Here is a 27533-nt window from a genome sequence, read left to right as displayed (position 1 = left end):
ATGGTTTCATCTAAAACAGCGTGCTACTTTGCTAAGTAGTGTGCACTGCGCCGCTGGCGGCGTGCTATTTTGGCACCCTGTTTAGTAGGTAGTGCGCGGTTCTGAGCGTGGTTTGAACAGCGTGTCAAACAGCACAGTCAAGTCACACTTCCAGCTGGTAAATGTGGCGGCAGCAGAAAGCCGTGGCGTGTTTCATAATCTGAGTTTTAACACACGGTGGAAAGCTATTTAAAGATTGCATTCCCTGATGTATAAATCATTATTTGACAGCTCAAGTTGCTCTGTGACAATTTAAGTTTTACGATTAAGATTATTCCGTAGAGAAAATGGCGGAGGTTGCGACACCCGGTGCGGAAAAGAGCCTCGACGACTTCTTTGCTAAGCGGGATAAAAAGAAGAAGAAAGAAAAGGGTAAAGGGAAAGAAGTAGGCCCGGTGATCGCACCAGCCTCGCTGAAGAAGACCAAGAAAGAAAAGGAGAAGTCGATGAAAAACGAAAACCAAGATCCGACCATTGAGAAGGTAACCAGTCGCCTGTGCTCGAGCTCTATTCCAGTCATGCTAACGCTAGCTGTATCCTGTGACTCTGACTGAACTGGTGGCTAGCTAGCTAGTTAGCTTCGATGCTATGTTAGGGTACTAGGGTTATGGTCAGGCTAGCACGCTATCCCCGACAGGATGGGCTAATTCAATAACTGAATCTGTGTCCACATGGCGGACAGCTTTCTGAAGCGCTCAAGCCAGTTAGATTAAATGCATTGACACTGGCGCAGTGATTTATTCGCTATCCCTCCACTAATCGCGCGTTAGCATTATATAACACTGACATTGGTTCTGGCGCTGCAGAGTCATCGTGTCATTTCTAGAGCCCTCGCTAGCTGAATTAGCAACGTGACTGAGTGAAGACGTGGTTTAGTGGACTTCTGAGTTCATTCAGACTCCGGTTCCCACATAGTGACTGAAATTGGTCAAATAATTTGTGACTTGCACTACATATAGTGTGTGTGTGTGTGTGTGTGTGTGTGTGTGTGTTATAGTTACGGGCGCTAACGTTAGCCCTGTTAACAAAGTTAGCTAGCTAGTCTATGCATAGCTATTAGATAACTGAACTACCTGGCTAAGTGTACAATACCGAGTTTACAAAACAAAAGCCGTATAAAAGATGTGATAAGAAAAGGCTTTAAGGAGTGCTTGGTAACATTGATATTTCATGGTGTTACTCCTTACGTGCGGTTTTAAAAAACACACAGACAAAATAACCCCAAAAATGTTTATCAAAATTGCGCCGTGATTTAGCAATTAGTAATTTGTTAGGTAACTAGTTAACTGACTGTTGACCTGTAATATTTGTGTAATAAGTTAACGTTCATGTATCTGTTTAGTGTACTATAGTGACACACACTGGACAAAAAAAGTCACTACACTAAAGAACACTTTAAAGACAGCGGTATTGTTGTGGTGTAATGAAAGCATATGGTTATCTGCTGGAGGAATATCACGAGGTTATTTCCAGAAGGCAGGGTTGCTAGGTCTCAGCGAAATGTCCAGCCCAACTACCCTGCTGAAAAAAACTCAACAATATAAGCCCTCATAGAATTTGTAATGGTTCTAATGGGAATTGTAAATGGTCCCTGTGGGTCTCTAGTAGGGTTGTCACGATACCGTAACGACATCTTACGATGCTATTCCAGCTGAAGTATCACGATAGCACACAGTATTGTGTTAATTCATAATTCACATCTACAAAATGAAGCAAATTTATAGAAATATATGGATAGAAATGAAAATGGACAAACCATATGTTCCTCTCAACACTTTATTAATGAGAGTGAATAACTGGCTGTTGGAAAACACTCGAGAACGATCATACAGCTGTCAAACAGTTAATTCAACGTGACACACATTTCATCTGCTGCTCCCTCAAGCAGTGAAATCATGCAAATGGAAATTGGCCTCGGAGAACAAAGAATGAACGCATGATTAGGACAAATACAACTGAATTTTTTTTAAACGACCCACCAAGGAATGATAACACCGGGAACGTTAGCTCGCTTCCAGTTATGTGCTAAATTTATGATTTGGAAATGTTCACTTACTGAAGCCAGTTTCCTTCATGGACAGAACATGGCAGATTGCAGTTTGTATACAGTCTGGGGCAATTAGAACAGATTTGAATGTCCTACGGATATTCGGCAGTCAGTTTTCCAATTTTCTGAAACCAGCACCATTTAATTTTTCCTCAGCCAAATCTGCACCTTCACTGCTAAAGATAGGCTGTCTTGGGTCTTTGTAGGAAACCTTCTTAATAATGAGCTTTAGTAGCAACCTCATCAATATTTAATGACCGTTATTAGTGTTCGTGTGATCAATAGTCTGCAGTTAATTCAAAAACTATAACAGTTCATTTAAGCTAATTCATGTAAGCAGAGTCAAGTCCTTAAATTCCTTGTGCATTTTTAACACTGCTGATACGAGTATATTTAGAGCTGTGGGTATAGTGGTGTGACATTTTGCGGTCCATTCCATCTTGATTTCGCAAACATAATTAAGGTGGGTTAGTGGAGAAGACAGTGTGAAGTTAATGGGCTGACATTTTATTCTTGTGCTTTTTCCATCGGCAGGAGGATGAGGAATGGAAAGAGTTTGAGCAGAAGGAGGTGGACTACACTGGCTTGAGGCTTCAGGCGCTGATGATGAGGTAAGGACCAAACTCTATTGGGGATGTGAAACATGACTCATCCATGGTGTCCATTTATCTTATTCAGCAACCAACCGTTATTCTGTATGCTTTTAGTGCTTAATTTCGACTTGCGTTTTAATCTAACAGTATGGTGAACATTTTTTGCATAGAGCTGTAATTTGTATTTTGACATGTGTATCAGACATTCTTTAGGTATTAAATGGTGTGAATTTCTACATATCTCATAGTGATGAAAAAGAGGAGGAAGAGTATGAGAAGGAGGAGGTGGGAGAGGATGGTGAGATCATATTGGTCAGTGGAGATAAAGTTTCAGGCCCTTGGAACAAATCCGGACCTCCTCCACCAGCTGCTCCCGTGGGTGAGTGAACAAACACACATGCTTTAAAGGCTTGGTTTTTCTCTAGCAACGTTCCACAGAAAGTAGGAGAGAGCTGGCACAAATCTAACACATTGTTTCCTCTCTAAATGCATACATGTAACTGCAACTTCCATTATATGCATATACAAGTACATCAGTTCTTCTTGACCTGCGAGTATGATCGTAAAACCTCTTATAATTATACATGATCCTACTACAGAGGGTCTCATACTGTTAAGAGTAGTGAAAGGTGACTAAATAATTGGTATAAAAAAACAAATAAAGTTAGGTTTTAATTTAGTCCATCTAGCTTTGTAAAAGATTAAATACAAATAGAAAATGAAAAAGGGAAGGATTTTTATTATACTATATTAATAAAAAAAACAACCCTTTGCTTAAATATCTAATTTAGCGTTAAGAGTTAAACAGTTCTAATAATTAACGTTATTCTACTCCAGTCTCACATTGTTTGTAAAGGGTTTTGATGTTTTAGGAATTTTTCTTGCTCACTTCTGCTGCACCAAACACACGTGAATATTTTCTTTCTCAAAACTAACGATTCAGTGGCTGCAACGTGAAGTTCACTGAAATTTCACTAGTCTAGTCTAGAACATGAAGCATCCACCACCTGGCATTTCACACAACCTGAATGAGAGTTGACTCTGGAAAATGATTTAAACTCTGTGTGGCATGGTGTATTTATACAGTTGCAGTTTTTTGATGTGTCGCACACCAAACAGTAGAAGAAAGAAATATCTTCAAAATAACTTCAGTGTGTGTTCTGTTCAGGAAAACCCACAAAGTGACCATCTTAACCACAAAATTGGACTTGGATGAATGCCATATTTAACCTGGAAGTCATGTCACACTTCTTGGCTCACATCTGTTTAGAGCATATCATATTCTAGAGATAGAGCATAGGATGTCCCAGAGTTGGTCTTGAATTAGTCTTAAGAAGCACTGCTAATCTAGGAGTTGAATGTCATGCCAAGGTCACGTGTTTGCCGAGTTCTCAGAACCTAGCTATTTTGTATTATAAATGTAAAAATCTAAACAGTAATGTCTTGAGAGTAGATAAATAAGTAGCACTGCAATGTTGCATGGACATGGGATTTTTATTTATTTTCTTAACTAGTAAAGCAATGGCGTTCCATTTTTTTTTTTTTTTTTTTTTTTTTTTCAGTCTTCCTGCCATGTTTAATTAAGCTTACTGCATCCCCAGATTTGATCATTAGCGTCTGGGACATATAGCTCTTTAGCTTTAAACAGTAAAGCCAGAATTTGGACAAATTTAGCTATAAACTTTTACTTTCTTTCTTTTAGCTCTGTATGCTAATATCTTTCCAGTGTCAGATATTTATGTTGCTAGGTTACGTACTGTGTGTATTGCCCTCTTTGAACGACAGCTGAATTGCAGTATTCAGCGTGTATCAGGGCTGTAATTGATTGTATTTAAGAAATGGCCTTCCCCAATCACTACAAAGGAAGTATTAAAAGAATAAAATGAAATTGAGTAATTTCCCTGTTTTATAACCCCTAAACTTGCAAACCTGAAAATGAGTAATGCTAACTTGTTAACTGTTGATTTTTGTATTTAGCAGAGGACAAAGAGGTTTCTGAGTCGAAGCCTGCTGGAGTATATCGTCCCCCTGGGGCTCGGTTAGGTTCATCAAAAAAGGGGCCATCACAGGGGCCTCCAGAGATCTTCAATGATGCGCAGTTCCCCTCACTTCTTGCAACTGCCAAACACGTGGAGACTCGCAAGTAAGCAGCTCGTCTTTTATCTGGATCAGCAACAATATTTCCCTATTGTCATGTTTTCTTATTAGATGCCAAAGTTCAACCACAGCACACACAAGAAGTCACCAAAAAGGAAGTGATAGCATGTCTCAGCAATGGTGTTATCCAGTGATTCTCAAGGGGGGGTGTTTGGGTGCAGAGAGATCGGGGGGTGCCTAAAAAAGTGCCCAACGACAAATCTAGTGACTTTTTGGACAGACCTTGGCAACTTTCCAAATCTCGCCAGTTTTGTCCTGCAAGCGCGAGGTCTTGCATTCCCACTGCGCTCACACCTCTCTCTACGCCTGCTCTGTTCAGTGAGGGTCTAAGAGCCGGAGCAGCAAATCCCAGTGATCGCACAGCAGCTGACGTGGACATGAATGTAAAAAGAAGCAAGCGCAGGTGTCCCACTGATTGATTTAACAATGTCATGGCTAACGAGACAGGCCCTTCGTCCCAAATTACATAATCCGTCTGCGAATATTTTTAGAATGCAAGACGATTGGAATGCAACATGTTTTCCATGTAAAATTGCCCATGTTATTACAACCTAGTTCTCTTGTTCAAGTAGCCTCGTTATAGTGTTCAGAAACATCTTTGATCATTCATGTTCCATACCTGTCCGTTATATGTAAAAGTCATAAGTTATTTGAAAATCGTAAGTTACGAAAAGTAATAAAAAAAAAAAAAAAAAGTACAAAAGCAAAAAAAAATCATCTATCAATCAAAACAGATTATAGATTAGGTCATGTATAGATAGATTTTATATAGATTATAGATAATTTTTATACCTAGTTTCCTCCAATATTGTGGGGGAGGGGGGTGCCACATCATGGGGGAGGCTTGGGGCAGGGCTTTAATTACAAAAGGTTGAGAACCTCTGCTGTAATCTATTCACACCAAACTTTGTAGTTGAGCTGCAAAGCTGACCATGGCCTAAGGGACTCCAAAACGTTTCACCCAATAGTTCACAGTATTAGTAGAATTGCTTATAACTTTTGAACCACTTTCGAAAGGTCAAAGCATGATTCTTGGTTCTCTGGAAGGAACCTGAAGTGTTCTTGATGTTTTTAAAAAAAAAAAGTGGAATTGTCTCAACAGTAGTGTGAGCTAGTACAGTGTTTCCCAACCGGGGATCTGCGGCACCCTGGTGTGCCATCTGATGAGAGCAGGGGTGCTGTGTAAAAATCCTTAAAACATTTCTAAAATGTGCAAAAATGATAAATATCTGCAATAATAACAGACAGAAATAATAGCGTGCCTCCCCAAACGGACGAGGCGTTTATACTTGACGCGCTCGCCGTTGTAATATTCTTTGACACGAAAGGGGCGACTCAGAGTAATCGTCCTATAAACCAACAGGAAGTAGCTGACAGAAGTAGTGGTTTGTCGGAACAACCATAGCAACGCTTACAAACAAGGCGTCTCGTGGAGTTGCTGAATGTTGAGGAATTGTTGTTGTTTGTTGACTGTTTTGTTTTTCAGTAAACTTCACTAAAACCCACAGTATGAAAAGAGCAAAGAATCATAAAACCTTGAGATCACTTGTCACACAACAAAATACAGCTATAAATGTGAACATGTATAAAACTAAATTCAACAACCTCAATTTTTATTTTATTCATTTCATCCAGATTTTTATTAAACATAATAATAATAATAATAATAATAATAAACTTTATTTTATAAAGCGCCTATTACAGACGCGTCAATTATAAACCAGGCTTAACGCTGTCTAGCATTAGGGTTTGTATAGGGTGGCACAATTTTTTTATTTATTTACATTTTCAAAGGGTGCTGTGACTGAAAAAAGGTTGGGAAATGCTGATTTAGAGGACCATGTCTTTCTGGTCTCAGGTCTGTCTGTAGGGGGTGCTATAATTCACAAATGAGTAAAAGGGGCATTTCACAATCTTGGTTAGGTTGCTGGCATTTAGTAGCCAATGCTAGATAGCTAATGCGATGTTAATATATTATGGAAAATCAAGCTTTAAAAAAAAGAATATTGTGATAATTATTTTCAGAAATTGCCCAGCCCTTGTTGTGACGGTCTGGATCACTGTAAATAGAAAGAATTGATTCTGCAGTGCACAATTATGAACGTGTCTCTTTCGCTTTAGGGACCGAGAGATTGAGAAGACGTTTGAGGTGGTCAAGCACAAGAGCCGTGCCAGAGAAGAAGGTGGTCAAGGAGCTGTGCAGCATTTACAGTTAGACAACCAGTTTGCTGTTCTGGAGGATAAATAAACAACACTATGTCCTCACCCCTCAGCCCACCACCAACGGTGCAGTCCGATCCACAGGGCAAGGTGAACTGCTGCTGTGCTAATGCAGTGCTGATCATGCTGGAGATGCAACACACACACACACACACACACACACACACACACACACACTCTCTCTCTATACTACATGGTTATTTCCTCTCTTTTGCTCTCACAGTTCTCACACACAGGTCCCCCCCCTATACATACACACACATACACAAACACACACACACACACACGACATTCGGACAGTGCCCTCAAGTATTTCACTCACACTTTGGCTGGCCAAGGTTCTCTTTTATTGAACACATCCAAAAGGGCTGCGGCAAAGGGGACTGAGTGACTTTCAAATTCTCCTTCTTATTACAGTGGAAACAAGCTAACTTCTGTGATGGTGGATTTACTCAGAGCAGTGGATGGTTGGAGAGCTGCGCAATGGGACATCAGCTGAACTCTGAGAAAGCCCTCTCTGAGGATGGACTCTTTATCATGTGATCAATTGAACTTCTGTTGAAACATCTTTTTTTTTTTTGCTTCGCTAGATCAGCAGAACTCCTGAACATGAAGTTGTTTTCTTTTCATGACTCGAGTACAGCGGGAGTGTTTGGGTCAGGCCAGAGGAGAGGGTAAGACTACCTCAGTTGCAGATCTGTGCTTGGGCCTGGTCACAATCCCAGCTGAAGAGGAGCACTTAACACTTCATCTTAAACTTGAAAATTTCTTTTCTCTCCCCCACTTTCTTCCTTTTGGGGCTCGAAAGCTTGTGATATTTGAATCGGTTCTATTAAAAGTGGCCTTACTGTAAAGATTAAAATCATAGAAGAGTGATCTGAAATATATAAATATATGAGTGAGAGAAATGTTTATCATCCTCTGGAGAGACGCTTGCTGAGTGTGTGGAAGGCTGCTGCTTGCCTCAATTGTACCACTTTGAGGAGTAAAAACCACCTCCCTGCTTCCTTGTACTGGGTTGTAGTGCTAAGTTGTAGTTTAAATGATCTTTTTTTCCTCTGGACTCTGCTTAAGCATTGAGATTGTTTATTGCTAAAGTGAATTTGGTTCAAGGCTTACTGTGTTCAGATAAAAACCCCACCCTATTTTGATGAACTGTTTCCATTTAATGTTTCCCCCATTTTCCTCTCTTTCTCCGCTTTTCAGTATACTTTTTAATCTGATTTAATGATTGGCAAACCAGAATTAAAGCGTAACCTTCTGAAGTGTCTTCACTGGAATCTTTGTGCTGCTTTGAGTCAGAGCTAGCGAATTGCTTCATTTCAACATTGTGGAAGTGTTTGTGTAAGCTGATCTTAGAAAAGCTGTCTGGGACATGGTATTAATTTCTTTTTATTGGCTTCATGTTCGTTTAGTCCGGGACCAGCTGTCAGTTTGCACATTTAACATTGACACACACAGCATTTCTTCCCCTGGGTGTCATCATAAAGTAGGGCAGATAATCAGCTTTTAAATGTTCAGGGTTCACTCACGTTATATTCTTATGGCCACGACGTACACATTTTTGAAGATTGTAATTTCCCACCGTTCAGCTAGTCTATGCATGCTCATGCAAGTACTCATGACAAGTATCAAAGTCTGTGCTGTCTTTTCCCAGATAGAAGATTAAAAATGGCGGCTAATTGATATAGTTAGGTCCATACATATTTGGACAGTGACACTATTCATCATTTTGGCTCTGTGCACCACCACAATGGATGTGAAATGAAACAACTGAGATGCAATTGAACTGCGGACTGTCAGCTTTAATTCAAGGGGTTTAACAAAAATATGAAACATTTAGGAATTGCAACAATTTTTATACACAGTTCCCTTATTTCAGGGGCTCAAATGTAATTGGCCAGATTAACAATCATGAATAAAATATTCATTTTGAATACGTCGTCAAGAATCCTTTGCAGGCAATGACTGGAACCCATGGACATCAACAACTGCTGGGTTTCCCCCTCTGTGATGCTTTGCCAGGCCTTTACTGCAGCTGTCAGCAGTTGTATGTTCGTGGGTTTCTCTGCCTTAAGTTTTATCTTCAGCAAGTGAAATGCACGCTCGAGCGGGTTGAGGTCAGGTGACTGACTTGGCCATTGCAGAATATTCCACTTCTTTTCTTTCTTTCGCAGTATGTTTTGGGTCACTGTCCATCTGGAAAGTGAAGCGCCATCCAATTAACATCACTGAATTTGGCCGAGTCTGAGCAGACGATATATTCCTATGCACTTCAGAATTCATCTGGCTGCTTCTATCTTCTGTCACATCACCAATTATCACTAGTGACCCAGTGCCACTGGAAGCCATGCACGCCCATGCCATCACACTTCCTCCACCGTGTTTTACATGTGATGTAGTATGCTTCAGATCATGAACCGTTCCAAACCTTCTCCATACATCTTTTCTTTCCATCATTCTGGTACAGGCTGATCTTGGTTTCATCTCTCCAAAGAATGCTTTATTGGAAATGGGTTGGCTTTTTATTTTTTAATAGCTGTTTTTTGGCAAAGTCTAATCTGGCCTTTCTATTCTGGTTTGCACCTTGTGATGAAGTCTTCTCTTTATGGTAGATTTGGATAATGATACGCCTACCTCCTGCAGCGTGTTCTTCACTTGGCTGGATGTTGTGAAGGGGTTTTTCTAAATCACACAAGGATCTTAAGATCATCCACCGTTGTTGTCTTCTGTGGACATCCAGGTCTTTGTGTGTTGCAGAGCTCACCCGTGTGTGTTTTTTCTTCTCTGAATGTTGATCTGGCCACTCCTAATGTTCCTGCTACCTCGCTTATGGATTAAAAAATTTTTTTTTGCAGCCTAAGGATGGCTTGTTTCACAACTTCCAAATGTGAATGCCACACCTGGAATCAACTCCACACCTTTTCCCTGTTTAATTGATGAATAAATAAGAAGGAACAGCCCACACCTGTCCATGAAACAGCTTTTGAGTCAAATGTCCAATTACTTTTGGTCCCTTGAAAAAGATGGGGCTACATATTAGCGCTGTAACTCCTAAACTCCTTCCTTCAGTGTGGATGTGAATACATTTTAAATTAAAGAGGAGACTGCACTTTAAGCCCATGTTCATTAGTTAACTTGAACACATTTTGGTCAACAGCCAAACTAACAAAACTTGTCAGTGTCCAAATATATATGGATCTAACTGTATAATATAGAATTATATAAGCCTTGAAGCATAGAGAAAGATGTTAGGACATTAAAAGTGTCCAAAACTGAAAAAAGAGAACATTAAAGACTATGCACAGTGCAATATTGATTCATTTTATTGTGAGAGCGTAAGGCCAAACTACTGATAACCTTGCCTGCTCTTAGGTGTAGCGCCACACGTTCCTGTTCCTCTGCTTCACTGACAACATGCACGTGTACAAGTTACTAGCATCGCAAAAATCAAATGCCTTACAGTTCACAAAAAAAGCTTCTTAAATATGTACCGATACAGCCTCCGCTAACCAGACTTCATTATTTTGTCATATTCACTAAGACTTACAGAATGACATGAGAGCTTGCAGTATGTATGCAAGGAGTCGGTAGGTGAAAGGACGTCATTTCTTCATCTCCAGAATGCCGCTGCCTGGGCCTCTTCGCTTGGCACTGCAGATGTTGCAGTACTGTCCGCCTGGCATCTAGAAAATGAAAGACGATAAGTATGTCTGTGTTTACACGGCTCACTTTCTAGATTGTTTGTTAATGATTCTTAACGAGGCACTTAAAACACCACAGCGTTACAAACTACAAAGCGACAGATAGTCGTAGTTTCTCAGCATCTGTAGACATCACGTTATTACCACTAACTTAAACAAGTCGTCATACGCCAAAATAATACGAAGATTTAATAGAAAATACACCTAATACAAACCTGGAAATATTACTTCTGCATATTTAATTATTCCTCTCTAAAGCTCATACACTAAATCAAGAGAACTAATGTTACTAAAATGGAAAAAAAAAAAAAGGACAAATAGCTGAAAGTAGGTGCAGAGACACGGAGTATTCTGTTTTTAGGAGAAGAGTCTTACTGTTCCTGGCGAGGGGAGACACTCTTTATGGAACATGTGCCTGCAGTGGAAGACCACCACGCTGAAGGGCTGAGCCGTGTCTAAAACACACATGATTTGGAGGAAATTACACATGTTCATGTCTTCTGCATACTGAAGCGTGACCTATACTGCAATTTTCAGCATTACGTTCAACCATAGACAAGAAAGATACAGATTTGTTTTGTTGTGTGAAAATATTGCATTTTGATGACACAAAATGGGCCGTTGGTGCACTGTAATAAGGAGCAAACTGTTCTATAATGAATTCTCTTGGGGTAATGAATCATAAGATATGACCACGCCGCCATCATGACATGTCTAGGAACAGGTTAGAATATGTTTTATGCCCTTTTAAGAATAGCGTCATCAAAAAGCAGCTTCACAAAAATCTGGATCTAGAATCCGTTACAGGCAAGGGGAAGAAGCTTTACTAATCTAAGCTTATTTAAGCCGTCCTCCTCTGGGTAACACTAGAGATCAGGATTATTAATCTTCTACACTATGAAGTCAAACAGTATTAAGTATGTGGAAATGATTTTCAGTTTGAGCACAGTGAATAGGAGTCCTGGGACTGCGCCACAGCCTCCGGGTGGGAGGCACGGCATACTCCCACGTGTCCGAGAGCTCGTGTAAACAGAAGCACAGCGCTTTCCTCCGAGCGTGTTACACTGTGATGCAGCATGAACAGCAGTTACAAAAACACGCAGCTGGGTGGCTTCACGTGTGTCGTGTTAGACTTCACTATCCTCAAGTTTTTAGCTGTAGGAGCCATGTCATTTGTGTTATTTGTGTTTAAATTCTAAAGGTCATGTGACTTTGGGCACAATGTGCGCATCACTGATTAGTCAAGTTTACACCACCTGTGGGGGGATGTGTAGTAAGGAGGAAAGGGGTGAGCTGGGAGCATGTATTTTTTTGTTGACCGCATAAATGGGTCAAGGTATCAAAAATGTCTTATAATAACATAGATCGTCTGAACTTATGAGATTAAACTGCAGTGATTTTTGCAAGTTGGAAATAAAGAGTGAAGATGCAAGCATTTTGGACTATCTCGTTGACGAGTCACAGCAGTGAGCGCCTTGTTCAGTCCCTCAGCGGCAAACTGTTTGTTCTTGTCGAAGTCGCTGGAATATCAGTCGACACAACTATTCGTTTTTGTGCTTTAATCTGTTTTGATGCTTCAAACCAGTTTGATGTTGTGCGCTGTTTGTTTATGATGGACTCTTTTCCAGAGTCGTGGGTTTTCATGAAATTATAAGAACCAGTGCACATTTCTGGAAGTGTAAACATGCTTAAGGAGCAACAGTCGGAAACAGCTACCCCGAACGACTCAGGAATGCAGGATTTGTCTCACGTTCCATTACATAACATCCAAGATGACATAAATTCAAGTGACAGCATCTCAAATGTTGATGGTAAAAGATCCAGCAAACGCAGCTGTGCTACAAGAACTTCAACAAACCCTTCTGCGTGTATTAACGCAGAGGATAATATAGCAGCTCTGTCGGCATGTTAAAATTTATTGAAGGGCAAGAACAATGCTTAAAGAAACAGACTTTGAGCTGCGACTGGAAATTGATGCATCAGTGGCTAAAGTGAAGGTGCTTAAGGGCTCAAATGTGTCTTGTGGTTGAACTGATGCAGCCCGATGGAATGAGATCTTTGGGATAACAATCGATGCTGATGCAAAAACATGTATTCCTTCGAGAGCTGGGACTCGAAGACGAATTGACCAATCTACGGATTACGCTGACGTGGTGCGAAGCCAAAAGGGAACGTTTCCGCGACTATTTATCCTCAGACTACTCCAAAGTCATGTCAGAACACTCAGTGTTTCTGTAAACACTAATGCTCAGTATGAAAGTAATCCTAATGCTGGTTCGGGCAACACCGACACAAGTTCTCCATATTATGGATAAACAAAAAAGAAAAAGAAAAAGAAAAAGAGAGATTACTTCATTACTGGTTCAATAACGATGTGTGTCCTCTCTGCATAAAAGAGAAATTCAAGTGTTTGATAGTAACCCTCTGCAGTATCATGCCTTCATGAAATCCTTTGAAAATGGTGTTGAGTGTAAACCTAACAGCTTTCGTGATCGTCTATACTTCTTTGAACAGTACACCAGGGGCCACCCAAGGGAGATTGTAAGAGGTTACCAGCATACTGACTCTGATATACAGCTGCTCATAGGAACAAATGTTCCAACAGTCATGGAGCCACTTCTAAGAGATTCGCAGTGTCCGTTCAGGATTTAGGCGAGATTTGGCAACAACAATTTAAGGCTGATTTTCCCCGAATGCAGCAAAGACAAACAGGTTGGGTTTTCCAGAGAAGACCACAAGTTTAGAGAGATGGTGACCAACTCATTAAAGCTTGTAGACGGGCATTATATCTATTGGCTTGCGCCTTTGGGAAAGAAAGACATTCATACGCAGAATAATCGAATAATTGCTGAACAGCGTGCTCTGAACCCAAAGAAAAGGTTGAAAAAGGATGTTTTATTTCATGTCAAATATTCTGATTTCATGAAAGATCTTGGTTCAAAGACTTGCGCAGTGAGAGTGCCAGCTGAGGATGTGAGACGCAGAGATGGTCAAGCCTGGTATATACACCACACCATGATATTTACCGTCCTTGGAAAAGGAAATTCCGCTGACAAAATGGACGAGCAACAGTCGAAATGTGCTGGCAAAAATCCCAGAGGAACGCGGAGCAAAAAATCTGAAGGATTTAGATTTAGGTCAAGATCTACTTCCTGTAGAGAGAGTGTTGGGCGTACGATGGTGCGTTCCATCCGATGCCTTCATATTTAAGATTGTGTTGCAGCAGAGACGTCTGATCAAAAGGGGGATCCTTGCTATGGTGAGTTCTGTCTATGATCCCTTAGGATTTCTGGCTCCTGTCGTTTTATACACTAAAAGGATCTTGTGAGATTTACGCAGGAAGACACTTGGGTGGGACGACGTCATTCCTACCTCATAGATTCAGGAGGGAATCAAAACCGACCGTAAAGGTGATTACCGGCACTACTCTGTTCATGACAGCGAGGCACCTGCTGCGATGTGTTTACGACATGACCACGCCAGTCTTATGATACAAGATTCAAGCTCCAAAAAACATACCTGATGGTAATATTGTGACATGACATGCTTCACAGATGTTCTCCTCTACATAAAAAAGGAAAAACAGCATTAATATGCATTTTCTGGAATATATACAAATTCACAAATGAGTGAAATGCCTTGAATATATATATATATATATATTTTTTTTTTACCGTCCACTCGAACGCCTCTCATCTGTGTTCTGTGCATCTTTTGCAGCAGGGAGAGTGAATCTGCTACCAGGATCTTCTTACAGCCCTCTCGCAGTAAAATCTAAAGGGAGATCCATGAAGATGCTTATAAACTGATTTAGGTCTTTCTATATCCAATGCCTGTATATAGTCAATTTTAGCTTGGATGTAGATTGAGATATGCCCAAACTTTACTTGTATTTTTTTGTAATATGTTATTGTTTCTATAGTAACAGCTTGCACAGGCACTTGTACGGAGTACGTACCATATTTAAGATTTCAGACACAGCAAAATCTTTAAGATGTTAAGATGTGTTTTTTTTTTCTTATTTACTTCTTAAAAGGGAAAAAAAGAGGCTGGGGAGGGAATGACTGTTCATAGCTCTTATAACATAAGTGATATCAGGAACTAACTTGTTTCACAGATGTTCCACACCATGAAATATGCCTATACATTAATAAAAAGTAAGATCTTTTTTTTTTAATTAATAAAATATCCTAATAATTGGCTAATTGCTGTGGTATAAGTGGAATAAAGCAACTAGTTAATTGGAAAATAATTAACTAACAACTATACTTTCTTTATACGAAACTATATTTCGTTCCTATAACCCGTTTCACTGGTGATGAGAGTGATGACAGTAAAGCGTACTTGACTTGATTGGGGTGTTAACAGTAATCCTGCTTCATCTCATCACCTTGCCATTGTTTATTTTCCTCCAACAGCATGCCCTGTCTAGTTTGAATTTTTACTGGAGTGTTTTACCTCACGGTTAATATTAATGAAACAACACACCTAAAGGCATCTAACCACAAACCTAAAGCACAAATATAAGCATCTCTGAATCTCGGGCACAAATCCTGTTCACACACAGTACACTATACCCATATCCACACTAAGGTGGTTTGAATAGACCGCATTCAGTAGTGTAATGGCTGTCCCTACCTGTAGATTGTAATCATGCAGGATTTTGACGAGTGAGTCTCTGAGATTTGGGATCTCCATGCCTTCTTTAATGCGGTGGATTAAGAGAATGGGGTCCACATGGGTTCCTATGTTGTTGAGGAGGCCTGTGATGAAGGCTGGAGAGAGTGTGAATTAGCAGATTAGCATTTTTTAAAAAACCATTACTGGAGATGAAATTGCATGTTCTTTTGGGTACTTTCACATCTTTCAAATGTAGAAGGTTTGCCAATATACTTGAGTTAAATCATTTAATCAATATCAGCATCACAGGACCTTTCAAGCATATCTGGTCCTGTCCGACAAACAGCACTGATAGGTTTGTGCTTTCAGAATGACACAGAGTAGCACGGTAGCAAGCCTGTACTAGACATACGTGGTTTATCTATGGAGTAAGAGATGAGATCCTCCCACAGTTCAGCATCATCCTGCTCTTTGGCAAATTCGATGGCCTTATCCACGTCTCCCAGCTCTTCCATGATCATCTGTAATGCCCGCCTGCAGTTCCCCATGCGACCTGTGGATGGCGCGAGGAAGGCATTATCAATCCTCATCAGGGACAAAAGTTTAGGATGTGCATTTATTTATTTATTTTCTTTTAAGAGGAAAAGAAATCCTAAGCTAGAATCAACTTTTACACACGTACAATACTTTATAATAATTTATTCTTTAAATTAAGTAATAATGAATACTTAACACTTTTATACCATTTATAGTTGTGGAATGTCTGCAAAACAAGTTTGTTTCTGTTATCATTTATGTTATGCTCATCTAACCTGGCATTAGCAAAGGAAACAGGCTTAAACACAGTTATAAAAAAAACTTAGTCAATATTAGCAAATTAGCTAAACTTCCATAAGTATGCTTTCAAATTAGATTGATTTCAAGCCCTCTAGAGAGGCAAAAGAGTAGAGGTCTGCTTCGGGTTAATTTTTCATGAATAGCTTCGGGTTTGTAACGAAATAAAATATACGTATTTTAAATAGTTATGGAGATTATAAGGATATGTTTGTGTAAATAGTTGTGCAACACTTTCTGCAAACTCTGTTTTGAAGACGTTTGAGTTGCGGTCATGTGGAAAAAAATAAGTACACAACCATTTTCTGAAGGCCTTACAGAACTCTTTAGATCTCGGCCTGATGACATCACACACACCTCAATAACAAAGGGAACACCAGACACTAGATATGAGAGGAGTGTAAATAAGACCGGTTCCACCTGCACTCCCTAAGCAGGTTCTGATCACTGGCACCCAATCTTCAACACCTGATTCTAATGTTATGGATTTGAAGGTGTGATAAATGTAGGAGTGTACTTACTCTTTCCATGTGACGGCTCTGTTTTTTGTTCATTTAAATTGTGAAATTACTACAAATCGTCAGTTTTGTGTGTCATTTGACAGTGTATCAGCTTTATTAACAGGCACTGTTATCAAAAGTTTGTTTGTCCAAATATGACAAAAAAGCCAACAATTTCCATGGGGTGTACTTATAAATTCCTCTTGAACAGTCATGGGAAAAAATATGACGTTACACCTGTTCCTCACCCTGCAAAGATTCATAAGAAATAAAACCAGGTCCATTTTGGGAAACCCCTCTCGTCCACTCTATGCTGAGCTGCTGCAGATGGAGAGCACCATCAGCCACAGGCTCATCCCCGCCAGGTGCAAGACGGAACGCTTCAGATGTTCCTTTGTGCCGACGGCCATCACACTGTACAACACCTAGCCACCCCCTCTCTCGACTACACTACAAATACGCTGTTACATTGCTGAAATATAGCTATCCATACTGGACTTTTTGCACTGCTTACACATCACATCACATCACTGCTTCAAAGCTATTGTTTGTTATATGTCTACACTAATTATACCGTACAGCTGCAATATGTATGCGATATGTACATGGGCTATTTGTATAGTGGGACTGTACATTGTTGCTTGCTGTATATACTGCTCATATGTATATATATATATGTGTGTGTGTGTGTGTGTGTGTGTGTGTGTATATTTATATTATATATATATATATATATATATATATATATATATATATATATATATATATATATATATATATATATATATAGTTTGCACTTATCTCTATACATATTTACACATCTTGTATATACTCTTTATATATCTCTTATGTTCTCATTACTATCTCTTATCTCTTCTTTTTTTTTTGCTGCTGCTGTGAGACCCTAATTTCTCCATCTGGAGATTAATAAAGTATTATCTTATCTTATCTTAACTGGTCAGTACGTGTTTTTGCTCTTTTGGTTTTGTGTGCTGAAAGGGCCGCCGTGCCTCGATGAAACCGTTTGTTCACTGACTTTCGCATGCAATCCTGAAATACAGCACACTGCAAAAAGTTATCTGTTGTGAGAAACCGTTTTCAGGGTCTGTCTTAAAATTGAATAGCACCCGTAGGGTTGGGTCGAATGATATCAGGTACGGGCCGGGTTCAGGTTTCAATTTAAAGCTCATGTAAACCTCTACAAAGGGGATAGCTCGTAAGTCTTTGCTTACTCCACAGCATATTGAAGCATTTTACACAGATAGCTGTAGATATCTACAGAGTGTAGCGTGAGGAGATCACACCAGATCACATAGCGTCTCCATTCTTGATAAGTGTTTTTCTACACTTATGAACTTGACTGGATGTAAACTGAGCCCATTCGACTGATATATAGCATCGGTCTTTGGCTGGATGATACCAAAGACTCTTGTGATTAGTTTCGAAGTACTTTGAAGGTCTAAATAAAAATGTACTTTCCTTGGAAATGTGATTCAGTAAGAGTACAAGTGTTCGATTTCTACAATACGCAAGTCTAAATATGCCAAAATATTACTCAAGTATAGTAACACAATATTTTCCACTCCTGTTGGTCAGAAGGTGTGCCTTAACTGTCTTTGCACTACAGCGCTGTTGAATTCCTGAATCTGACAACACAGCTCAGACAGTCGTTCAAGCTGTAACATGAACAATAATTTAAGTTAACTAGAAGTTAATATGTATAATGTATAATCACTGATGTAGTGAAGTTTTGTAGTGAATCATCAGGGAGGATTCCAAGTAGAACTACTTTAGGCAGTGAAGGGGTAAAATAATTCAAACAGCGATTAAGGAAGCCCTTTTTCCGCTAGAAACAGAGCCCAGATCTGTACTCTTAAACAAGTGAAGGATATTTTATGTATCTGCCCACAAAAAGATGGACTCACTGAGCAGAAAGACTGTCTCCTCCACAAAGTGTCTCTGCTGGCAGATCTCTAGGGCCTACAAGAGAAGAGCAGACTTAAAATGTATATTTCACTTTTGGAAAGCATGATCACACGTGTGTGTGTGTGTGTGTGTGTGTGTGTGTGTGTGTGTGTGTGTGTATGTGTATATATATATATATATATATATATATATATATATATATATATATATATATATATATATATATATATATATATAAAATAAATAAATAAATAAATAAATAAACAAACACGATAAGAGCTGTACCTTCTCCAGAGGGCAGTGAGTGCTGTCTCTGAGGAAGGGTAGAAGGTTGGACCGGTCGTACTCGGCATACAGACTGATCTGCTTCTCGTGATATCTCTGGCCCTTGTGGTGGTCTCGCTTAAACAGCTTGTGCAGGTACTGAGAGCGAGAGAAAAGAGTGTCTCCTTTTAGATGCGATAAGAAGGTGGGATACTGCTTTGAGCAGATTTGATAAATGTTGCAATAAACCACCTGACAAAGTGAAAAATTGGGGAAAGAGCAGAAGGGTGGAGGTTGGTAAGTCTGTCTGATGTTTGTTTCGTGTCACAGCTTTTTCCCCTTCTGTTCAGTTTGAGGAGTTTGATAAGCTAATAATATTGCGTTTTGTTTCACATTTTGATTCCATACTTTCACAGAAATAAGACTAAGGTCGGTTAAATTCCTGGATAAACAGTCGGTTCTACTAGTAGAGTCCACTATTAAGATATTTCATTGGTTATTAAAAAAAAAAAAAAGCAACTTTGTTAAACTGTATACTAATATAAGGCTTGTTCTTATTCATTAAAGCATAAACAATAGTCATACAGCATATTAATCTGTACTTCCTAAAGGAAAAATATACAATGACTCGATCGTCAGGGGTGTCCAGGATTTATTTATGTTGGGCTCTTCACTTCGGTTAACGGTCTCCTACAAAATACTGCCCTTCGACTACCTGCCGATTGTGGTGCAGCAGAGTTTTAGTCCTTTAGTCTGACCATCTCTATCACCTCTTCATCTGTGAACTCGATGCTCAAACGGATCAATTTCGAAAGCTTCAATTTTCACGCAGTCAACACCATCACACCGAGCATCTTATAGAACAGCAGCGAGGCAAGTTGAGTCTCTGCTATAACTCCGCTCAAACAGGTTTGTATAGCAGCACTGCGTTCTGGAACCTTGAGGCCAACATTTGCTACTTCAGACTTCTCATTATAATACAACTCTTGTGTTGAGAATGCTAGTTTTGGTGATGCCACTGGAGCCACTGCGTGCTCCAATTTGATGTTTCCTTGAAGTCTGAAAACAAAGACGGCTGGATTTTTTTTCATATTAAATTATTATCACTCATTTTCTTGGCATCAGTAGCAAATTATAAAGATTTAAAACAACCCTGAATTTGCTGCAGTTGCTACTTACCACATGCAGCAGCTCAGGTCTGTCTTTCAGCTCTTCAACCACTCTGTCCACCTGAAGGACGAGAGAACGGATAGAAAGTCAAGACACACCAGTAAACGGAGTTTGTGTTTTTAATCAGAAAACAGAGGGCGGTCAGGTGAACTCACAGATATTTTATCTTCATTATCCAGCAACATGTCAACAGCTTGCTGGAAACGGGAGAGAAAGAGGCGGATCTTTCAGACGAGTGTGATGAGTAATCGATGCACTTTTCCCGTGCCATCCAACTACATAGCATTGACGAAGCCAATCTATAACTATGCTGAACATCAGTTCAATAATATACATCAATTCAACACGTCAGCTCTGTAACTAAGCCGTTTCAATTACCACGACCTTCTTGTTTTCATATCTGTATTATTAATTGCTTAAGCTTGATTAAAATCGTGTGGCAGCCTGGGAAAACCCTTCACATGTTCAAATTTGACCATTTTCTTCCATATACTACATAGTTCTGAAAACAACTGGCTAACCTGAACTGAAACTGCTGTCTTATTTGCACAGATCTCAATCACAAATACAGTTATACTGAAATGAAATGTTACATTTTTAAAGGATTGTGAGTTTCGTATAGGAAATGAGTTTCCACTTTAATTATTAGCATCTTGCAGGCTCTGCCTCATCACCTGAGATATGAGTCACTCATGGCATTTAAACGATCTTTGTTTCTTCACTTAACAGACCGATATTGGGTCTTTTTTGACATGGTTTTCCCAGACCACCACACAAATATTGAATACTTCTTAACTGGCATTCATTAATGTTTTACTATGGTGTCAAACACCTTTTAGTACGTTTCTTTGTGCTTTCGAAACAGACAAAAGCTGCTATACACTTTAATAAAAAACAAACATCTGAGGAACATCTTGATGATGGTTCACCTCCTTGTCAAAGTCCATGAGGAGGACAATTTTGTCCTCAATGGAAGAGAAGAGGTTGTGTTTGTGGATAAGCTGGTAGACATCTTTGTGTCTCAGCCTCAGGTAGATCTCCAGAGCTCGGTCATAGCGCTGGTCATATGTGTATCTAAATACAGACAGTCAGAGTTATTGCTAAGAAAATTTTACAGTGGTACAGTAAATAGTGCTCCAGAGCCGGAGTCTGCACAGTGGAGACCGTTTAGAGCCAGAGGCAAACAGCTGGTGGGACTGTGTGTCTGCCTTGCACCCACCCACTACCCTTCGGCAGTATAGACAACATTTTTTTTAAGGAACAAATCGCTTCTCTTCAGGATTTTCATCTAACTCTGGCACCTGCAATAAGTTACCCATCTGAATGAAGAAACGTGCTCTTATGCTCTACTCGTTCTATTAGAGGAGTACATTTAAAATGGAGTGACTTGCTAACCCTGGAATGTTAGCTGAGGTCATATAGTGAATAGAATATTGTTATACAATTTAGCTAGTGTTAACGTTTCCTACTACCATTCTAAATGGTATTTCATGATAATTTGGTAACTATGGGTGGGAAATGTACCATTTATCCTGTTAGTAACAGAACTTGCGTTGGAAATGAGTGTAATTTGTGAAACATTTAACTGGAAGCACACATATAAAGACATGGCATTTCAACTAAGTCAGAAAATCAGAACCAAGTGGAATCATGGTCATGTGACCCAGGATGTGCCGGACAAGATAACAGAAAAATATATATACACTTTCTAAATGCACCTTGTTTACATTGATGTCCATGGCTAAAATGGACTAGCTGTAATAACTATAAGCTCCTTAAGTGCCCTACAATTGACTGTTTTAATTGATAATTATAAACTGAGAGAAATCATGAAAGCAGTACTATCAAGGATAATATTCAACACGAGGAATGTTTTCACATCGTGCCACTCACAATTCAGCCAGTGTGGTGAGCAGGATGCTGTTGGTAGAGTCCTTTCTTAGGTGGTCTGTCACTGCCTGAACTATAGTCATGTTGTTGTAGAGCTCTCCTGGCCATTCTCGGATCAGTGTGGCAAAACCCTGCGGAAGATGAGAATTCAATTTCACCTTAATTTTAATTTTATTATAGCCATTTTAATAATACACAGGTACTAAGCAGCTTTACAGAAATCCAGATATAGATTTAGATTCCTGATGTGCACAACCAAGCACAGCCAAGCTGCCTTGAGCAAGACCCTTAACCCTCTTTCCTCCAGAGGTGGCGTATCATGGCTGACCTTGTGCTCTGACCCCAGTTTCCTTAACAAGCTTGGATATGCAGAAAAAGAATTTCACTGTGCTGTAACGTATACGGGACAAATACAGGCTTCTTCTTCTTCAATGTTCTGAATCAGTTTTGCTTTAATCATGGAAAACTCTATTAGAGAACTAAATTTTTTTAACTGGTCAATAAATATAAATTTGCGCAACCCCTACTGTACACACTCACATCATACAGTACACACTCACATCATAGTCAGTCTTGAGGAATTCATGCAGGATCATCTCATAAATGGCAGGTCTGAGGCGCAGATCTCCTCTGGGTAAGTACTGACTGATGGCCTGGAGTCCGAGAGAGATTTTAGATAAGCAGTGTAACAGCTTACAAGAATCTTTTTATTAAAATGAGAAAGGTAAATTATAGGTGTAGCAATGTGGGAACTTCCAAAGCGCTAGGAGATGGGTAATAGGTCTGTTCTATTGGAAAATGAAAAAAGCTGCCAGACTAAGAAAACACAGTGGAAACATTCCTATATGCTGACAAATGAAACCAACGTTACTTTAATGATCACATTCAGATAATATGCACAAGCTACATGAACGTTCCTCTCCAAATCAAAGGCAAACGGTTGTCGGTTTCAGTGTGTGGCACGTCAGAATAACATACCTTCAACTGTCCAATAGTTTTGAACCTGTACACCTCGTTCTCCCACAGGTCCATATTCTTCCCTAGCACTTTCTGACACTTTCTGTAAGAGGTACGGAAAGACACTGACATTTCTCACAAATATCTAACCTATTCAATATAACAGAAACTGTATAATACCTTGCTGCAGCATCATAGTCCCCTTTCTCCACCAGGTGATTGATGTAGGCCATCCCAATTTTCTGTACATCACACACACAGACAAATTCTAAAAATATGCAAACTAAATGGTACTGTTAAAATTCATTTGCTTTAGAATTGAACCACTTTATTTATTTATTTATTTATTTATTTATTTATTTTCTGATGGTCTGTACCTGGACATCATGCCTTTTGATATTCTTGAAGCTAATCTCTGCTGCCATTAGTGCCTCCTGTAACACACATCAACTTCAAACATCTCCAAAAACATAGTTAATTAACATGCATAATATAATAATATATTAATGATCAATAAAAATAGTTTCAAAATAAAACACTCGAGTTATTTACTAATCTGCTACTCAAACCTCATATTTCTTCTTGTCGAGCAGCCAGTCGATGTGGTCATCCTGATCTCGCTCTTTAGCCACTACAATGTCTTTAGGGCTTATGATGTAGAACAGAGACTCTCCCTCCGAGTGCTCTATAGACCAAAGACAGGTGTATTTATGGCTGGCTCAAGGTGGCATTTCAACATTGTGGTATGCCAAAACTGCTTATAAATCTATTATGATAATATTAACAGAAGGTATGCTCTCATCTTTTTGGAAAAAACAAAACAAAACAAAAAACGCGTTTTATACTGTGCTGAAAAGATTTATTTATTATCATTAATATATATGATTTATTACCATGTATTGTCCATATCCCACTAGTGTGTAAATAGCTCTTCCTTGTTTGCATATTTCACGTATTTATACCAAAATTATTTAATCAGTTTGAATCATGGTGAAATCTGAAATGTTACAGTGTACTGAATCACTTCTTAAAGAAACCTAAAAAAAAAAAAAAAGATTAACATCGTTGGATAAGCTCAAATGATATCCCTTGGTATCCCTGAGGCTGTCGATTCAGAGCAGTGAATTATTTAACTTTCCCTCTACCCCTCCTTCATTTACCCAGTCTGTAGTCCCGGCATTCGTTCTCCTGAAAGTGCCGGACAGTGAGAGCATCTGACGAGATCTCCTCACAGGTCTCGGGCAATGGCTGGATGATGTCTAAACGTGGACGTGACCTGAACTCCTCCTCCTGTGATACACACATGTACGCACTTAAAACAATCCACACAGAGCGCTCGGCCACAGACACCACTTTCACTTTCTCCGAATTGGCCATCACTCACTCCTAAGCACAAGGTTTGCTTCCCAAGTGCAGACATTCCCACACAAAGCCCTACTCTTTGGCCCTTCCTCATCTCCCTGATGGCCACTGGCATTACGATACTGCTGTATTTCGATGACTGGCTTCTGTGTGCCCACAGTACAGTACTTAGGCTTATGGTGAACTCAGAGAAGCACTCCCTGACACAAAAGCAGGCCACACAAATGCTAAACTCACAGAGAATGCTAACCACTCCATTAGCCCAGTATGTGGTGGATATTATTATGCTTACCAATTAGATTCAAATGTGCGGTATCAGAACCTCTTAAACTATGCTAGGACATTAGGCACATTAGGCTTGCTGAGGCTGTGGGCATTCCAAAACTGAGTTGTGGCTGGAACCCAAATGCAACAGTCCGAAATGCGCCCCAGTCTCAGTAAAGGGAGCTCAGGCATGACTGACAATACACGACACTCCTAACAGAAGGAGACCGGCTGGGAGCATTGCCTTATTGGATATCACATTGCAAATACTACGTCATACGTCATATTTTATGACTTTGCTGAAGGGTCTTAGCATATACGCACATGTGTATAAGACAGTATCTTCATGAGTCACGCTGCCCCCCCCCCCCACCGGCGATTACGAGGGGTGAAGCGGAAATAGCAATCTCAGGTCACTTAATATGCAGAGAGTAAGGAATCCTACCATATGCTCGGAATTTTCTTTAACGTAGTAAAGAGTGACGAGCTGATCAGCCAAAGGGGCCAGGCCGCTGATGAAGAACTCCGTCTCAAATGCTGACACTGCAAGAGAAAATGACCAAAAATTCTTTTTAGATCAAATATTTTAGAAATATTATATATTAATATAATACTATAAAGTTTTGTGTTTAAATAAGCTAAGGATTACCAATCTCGACATAGCGACTAGGCAAATCTCTCATTTCAGAAGGGTCACGTTCCTTGACAACGCAAATCTAAAACACATTAACAAAAAATAGAAATCTATTAAATGTTGCCTAACAGAAAACGTGGACACTAAACCTTCAGTGAGCACGTACACACCTTAACTGAAGGTCCCCAGCCAATAATAAGCGTGGTGTTATCTTTCCAGCAAAGACTACAGGGATACATGTCAGGCCTCAAGCTGGAGTTGTCCCGTAATACATTAGTGATTCGTTGCTTACTGCTGATGTCGTAGATCTTCACCCCCTGAAAAAGGACAAAAATATGACCATCATGTCTAGGTCTAGACAGCAAACTCTTCTTATTATTATTATTACTTTTTCTTCTTCTTATTTTTTACATACAACCACCATCCACTTTAACATGAACACCTGCTCATTTATGCAGTTATCCAAGCATCCAATCACGGGGCAGCAGCACAATGCATAAAATCACGCAGATACAGGTCAAGAACTTCAGTTAATGTTCACATGAACATCAGAATGAGGAGAAAGTGTGATCTTTGTGACTTTAACCGTGGCGTGGTTGCTGGTGCCAGATGAGCTGGTTTGAGTATTTCAGAAACTACTGATCTCCTGGGATTTTCACACACAACAGTGTCTAGAGTTTACACAGAATGGTGCAAAAAACAAACAAACAAAACATTGGGTGAGGCAGTTCTGTGGGTGGAAACAGAAACACCTTGTTGATAAGAGGGGACAGAGAAAAATGGCCTGACTGGTTTGAGCTGCCAGGAAAGATAAAATAACTCAATCACTCTGCTCAACCGCAGTGAGCAGAAAAGCATCTCAGCATGCACAGAACATCAAACCTTGCTGTGGATGGGCTACAACAGCAGAAGATCATATTGGGTTTCACTTCTATCAGACAAGAACAGGAATCTGAGGCTATCATGGGCACTGACACACCCAAACTGGACAGAAGATTAGAATAGAATCACGTGGTCTTTTTCCAGTCTTCCGAAATGGAGGGTTATGGAATGGTCTAGTCAAAGCCCAGATCTGAATCCCATTGAACTGTTGTGGGGGATTTGAAACTGGCAGTACATGCAAGAAAACCCTCAGACATCTTGCAACTGAAAGAATATTGCATGGAGGAGTTGTCAAAAATGCCAGCGAGCCTTGCGGACAATTATGCAAAACACCTACGAGAAGTTATTTCTGCTAAAGAGGGCTATACTGGCTTCTGAGGCCAAGGGCGTACTTACTTTTTCCACATAAGAATATCACATCTATTGATATTTCTGTTGATTAAATGATTGTTTTTTAAAAGGCACTGTTACAAAGATGATCAAATGTTTGCTTGTTTAAATATGTCAAAAAATAGCCAACAATTTCCATGGGGTGCACTTATTTTTTCACATGACTGTATATAGATTACGCTTTTTTTTTTTTTTTTTTTACACTTAGGAAGTGCGATTACAAACCACCATCATCTCGAATGATAAAACGTCTGAATTATTTCCCCTATATTTTATGAAGTTTAATCATACCACATTGTTAGCCCAGGCGATGAGATTGGCCCTCCATTTGATGTTGGTGATGGTTCCCTCTCCCTCATGCAGGACGGACATCTTCCAGCGGTTCAGCCAGTTTCTCTCATACAGCAGTAACTGCAGAACACAGAGACAAAGATTCCGAATTTATTCATAAGAAACTATAAAAAGAAAATAACTAACTAACTGAGTTTGATCTTTAAAACTTGGCCAACTTATTCTTATGTAATTAGCTGAACCTACAAAATGCTCAGCATGTCATCACATTTAACTGTTGATTATCTTGCAGGTCTAGTACATCTCTCTCTCTCCCTCAAAAGGTGAAAACTGGTCCACTGAAGCATAAATTACAAAAACTACATCAGTCAAGTTGACGTAATTGCAGGGCTACTAGAAAAGCCTCTCAGTAAGCCGTGTTTTGTAGGTTACACCAGCAGAGGGCAGGAGAACACAAGTTAACACTTAGATGATCTATACCTTGATGCCCCAAATCAGTAAGGATCTGCTCTGAAACTGTTATGATTCGTTTAATGGTTAAATTAACATCAAACACTGTTTTAACATTAGGTAGAATTTTTGTGTAAAAATATAGTTTCTATTGCTATTTAAAATCAACAATATATTGACAACATACTACTGCTATTTAACAAAGATTAATAAAAATTTAAATAGTTTGGTAATTTGATAATTTGCAAAATTGGCAAACAAACAAAGAAAGAGGAAAGAAATCAGTTTGTCTGCTACCTCTCTTGAATAATGGAATAAAAATGCACATTTTTTTTTAGG

The 27533-nt window shown here is 39.5% G+C and overlaps 2 protein-coding genes across 3 annotated transcripts in view; one reads left to right on the top strand and one right to left on the bottom strand.

Annotated features, from left to right (window-relative positions):
* The first annotated feature begins 110 nt into the window (after positions 1 to 110).
* Positions 111 to 8326, top strand: cdv3 (carnitine deficiency-associated gene expressed in ventricle 3). Of its 2 annotated transcripts, none has more exons than XM_017453123.3 (5): positions 111 to 521; positions 2621 to 2697; positions 2928 to 3058; positions 4660 to 4822; positions 6958 to 8326. In XM_017453123.3, the coding sequence occupies exons 1-5, from the start codon at positions 327 to 329 to the stop codon at positions 7082 to 7084; spliced, it is 693 nt and encodes a 230-aa protein (XP_017308612.1). In that variant the 5' UTR covers positions 111 to 326; the 3' UTR covers positions 7085 to 8326. The 2 variants fall into 2 exon arrangements, with proteins under 2 accessions (XP_017308612.1, XP_017308611.1); XM_017453122.3 differs by having other exon boundaries at positions 112 to 521; positions 4657 to 4822.
* Positions 8327 to 10359: 2033 nt separating this feature from the next.
* The window catches only part of vps41 (VPS41 subunit of HOPS complex), a 39338-nt gene continuing 22164 nt past the window's right edge, over positions 10360 to 27533 (bottom strand). Inside the window, exons 8-29 of the mRNA XM_017453120.3 lie at positions 26745 to 26864; positions 25352 to 25498; positions 25197 to 25263; positions 24993 to 25090; positions 24082 to 24211; positions 23491 to 23606; positions 23299 to 23355; positions 23102 to 23163; positions 22943 to 23024; positions 22525 to 22617; positions 21968 to 22095; positions 21004 to 21148; positions 20230 to 20271; positions 20084 to 20134; positions 18926 to 19063; positions 18640 to 18694; positions 15793 to 15933; positions 15399 to 15535; positions 14435 to 14534; positions 14280 to 14324; positions 11136 to 11215; positions 10360 to 10742 (exon numbers count right to left, since the gene is read on the bottom strand). Coding sequence (XP_017308609.1) covers positions 10662 to 10742; positions 11136 to 11215; positions 14280 to 14324; positions 14435 to 14534; positions 15399 to 15535; positions 15793 to 15933; positions 18640 to 18694; positions 18926 to 19063; positions 20084 to 20134; positions 20230 to 20271; positions 21004 to 21148; positions 21968 to 22095; positions 22525 to 22617; positions 22943 to 23024; positions 23102 to 23163; positions 23299 to 23355; positions 23491 to 23606; positions 24082 to 24211; positions 24993 to 25090; positions 25197 to 25263; positions 25352 to 25498; positions 26745 to 26864 — 2115 coding nt within the window. The 3' untranslated portion in view covers positions 10360 to 10661. The remainder of the gene's footprint in view (positions 10743 to 11135; positions 11216 to 14279; positions 14325 to 14434; positions 14535 to 15398; positions 15536 to 15792; positions 15934 to 18639; positions 18695 to 18925; positions 19064 to 20083; positions 20135 to 20229; positions 20272 to 21003; positions 21149 to 21967; positions 22096 to 22524; positions 22618 to 22942; positions 23025 to 23101; positions 23164 to 23298; positions 23356 to 23490; positions 23607 to 24081; positions 24212 to 24992; positions 25091 to 25196; positions 25264 to 25351; positions 25499 to 26744; positions 26865 to 27533) is intronic.

This window comes from Ictalurus punctatus, chromosome 23 (assembly GCF_001660625.3).
Source record: "Ictalurus punctatus breed USDA103 chromosome 23, Coco_2.0, whole genome shotgun sequence".
Taxonomy (NCBI): domain Eukaryota; kingdom Metazoa; phylum Chordata; class Actinopteri; order Siluriformes; family Ictaluridae; genus Ictalurus; species Ictalurus punctatus.
Note: the sequence above shows the minus strand (reverse complement) of the source record. Positions and strands in the feature narration are given on the sequence as shown.

Excerpts from the sequence above, each read along its gene's own strand:
- cdv3 (XM_017453122.3), top strand. The coding sequence starts at position 327 with ATGGCGGAGGTTGCGACACCCGGTGCGGAAAAGAGCCTCGACGACTTC. Across the intron at positions 522-2,620 it reads AAGATCCGACCATTGAGAAG|GAGGATGAGGAATGGAAAGA; the intron begins GTAACCAGTCGC and ends TTCCATCGGCAG. Across the intron at positions 3,059-4,656 it reads TCCACCAGCTGCTCCCGTGG|CAGAGGACAAAGAGGTTTCT; the intron begins GTGAGTGAACAA and ends TTTTGTATTTAG.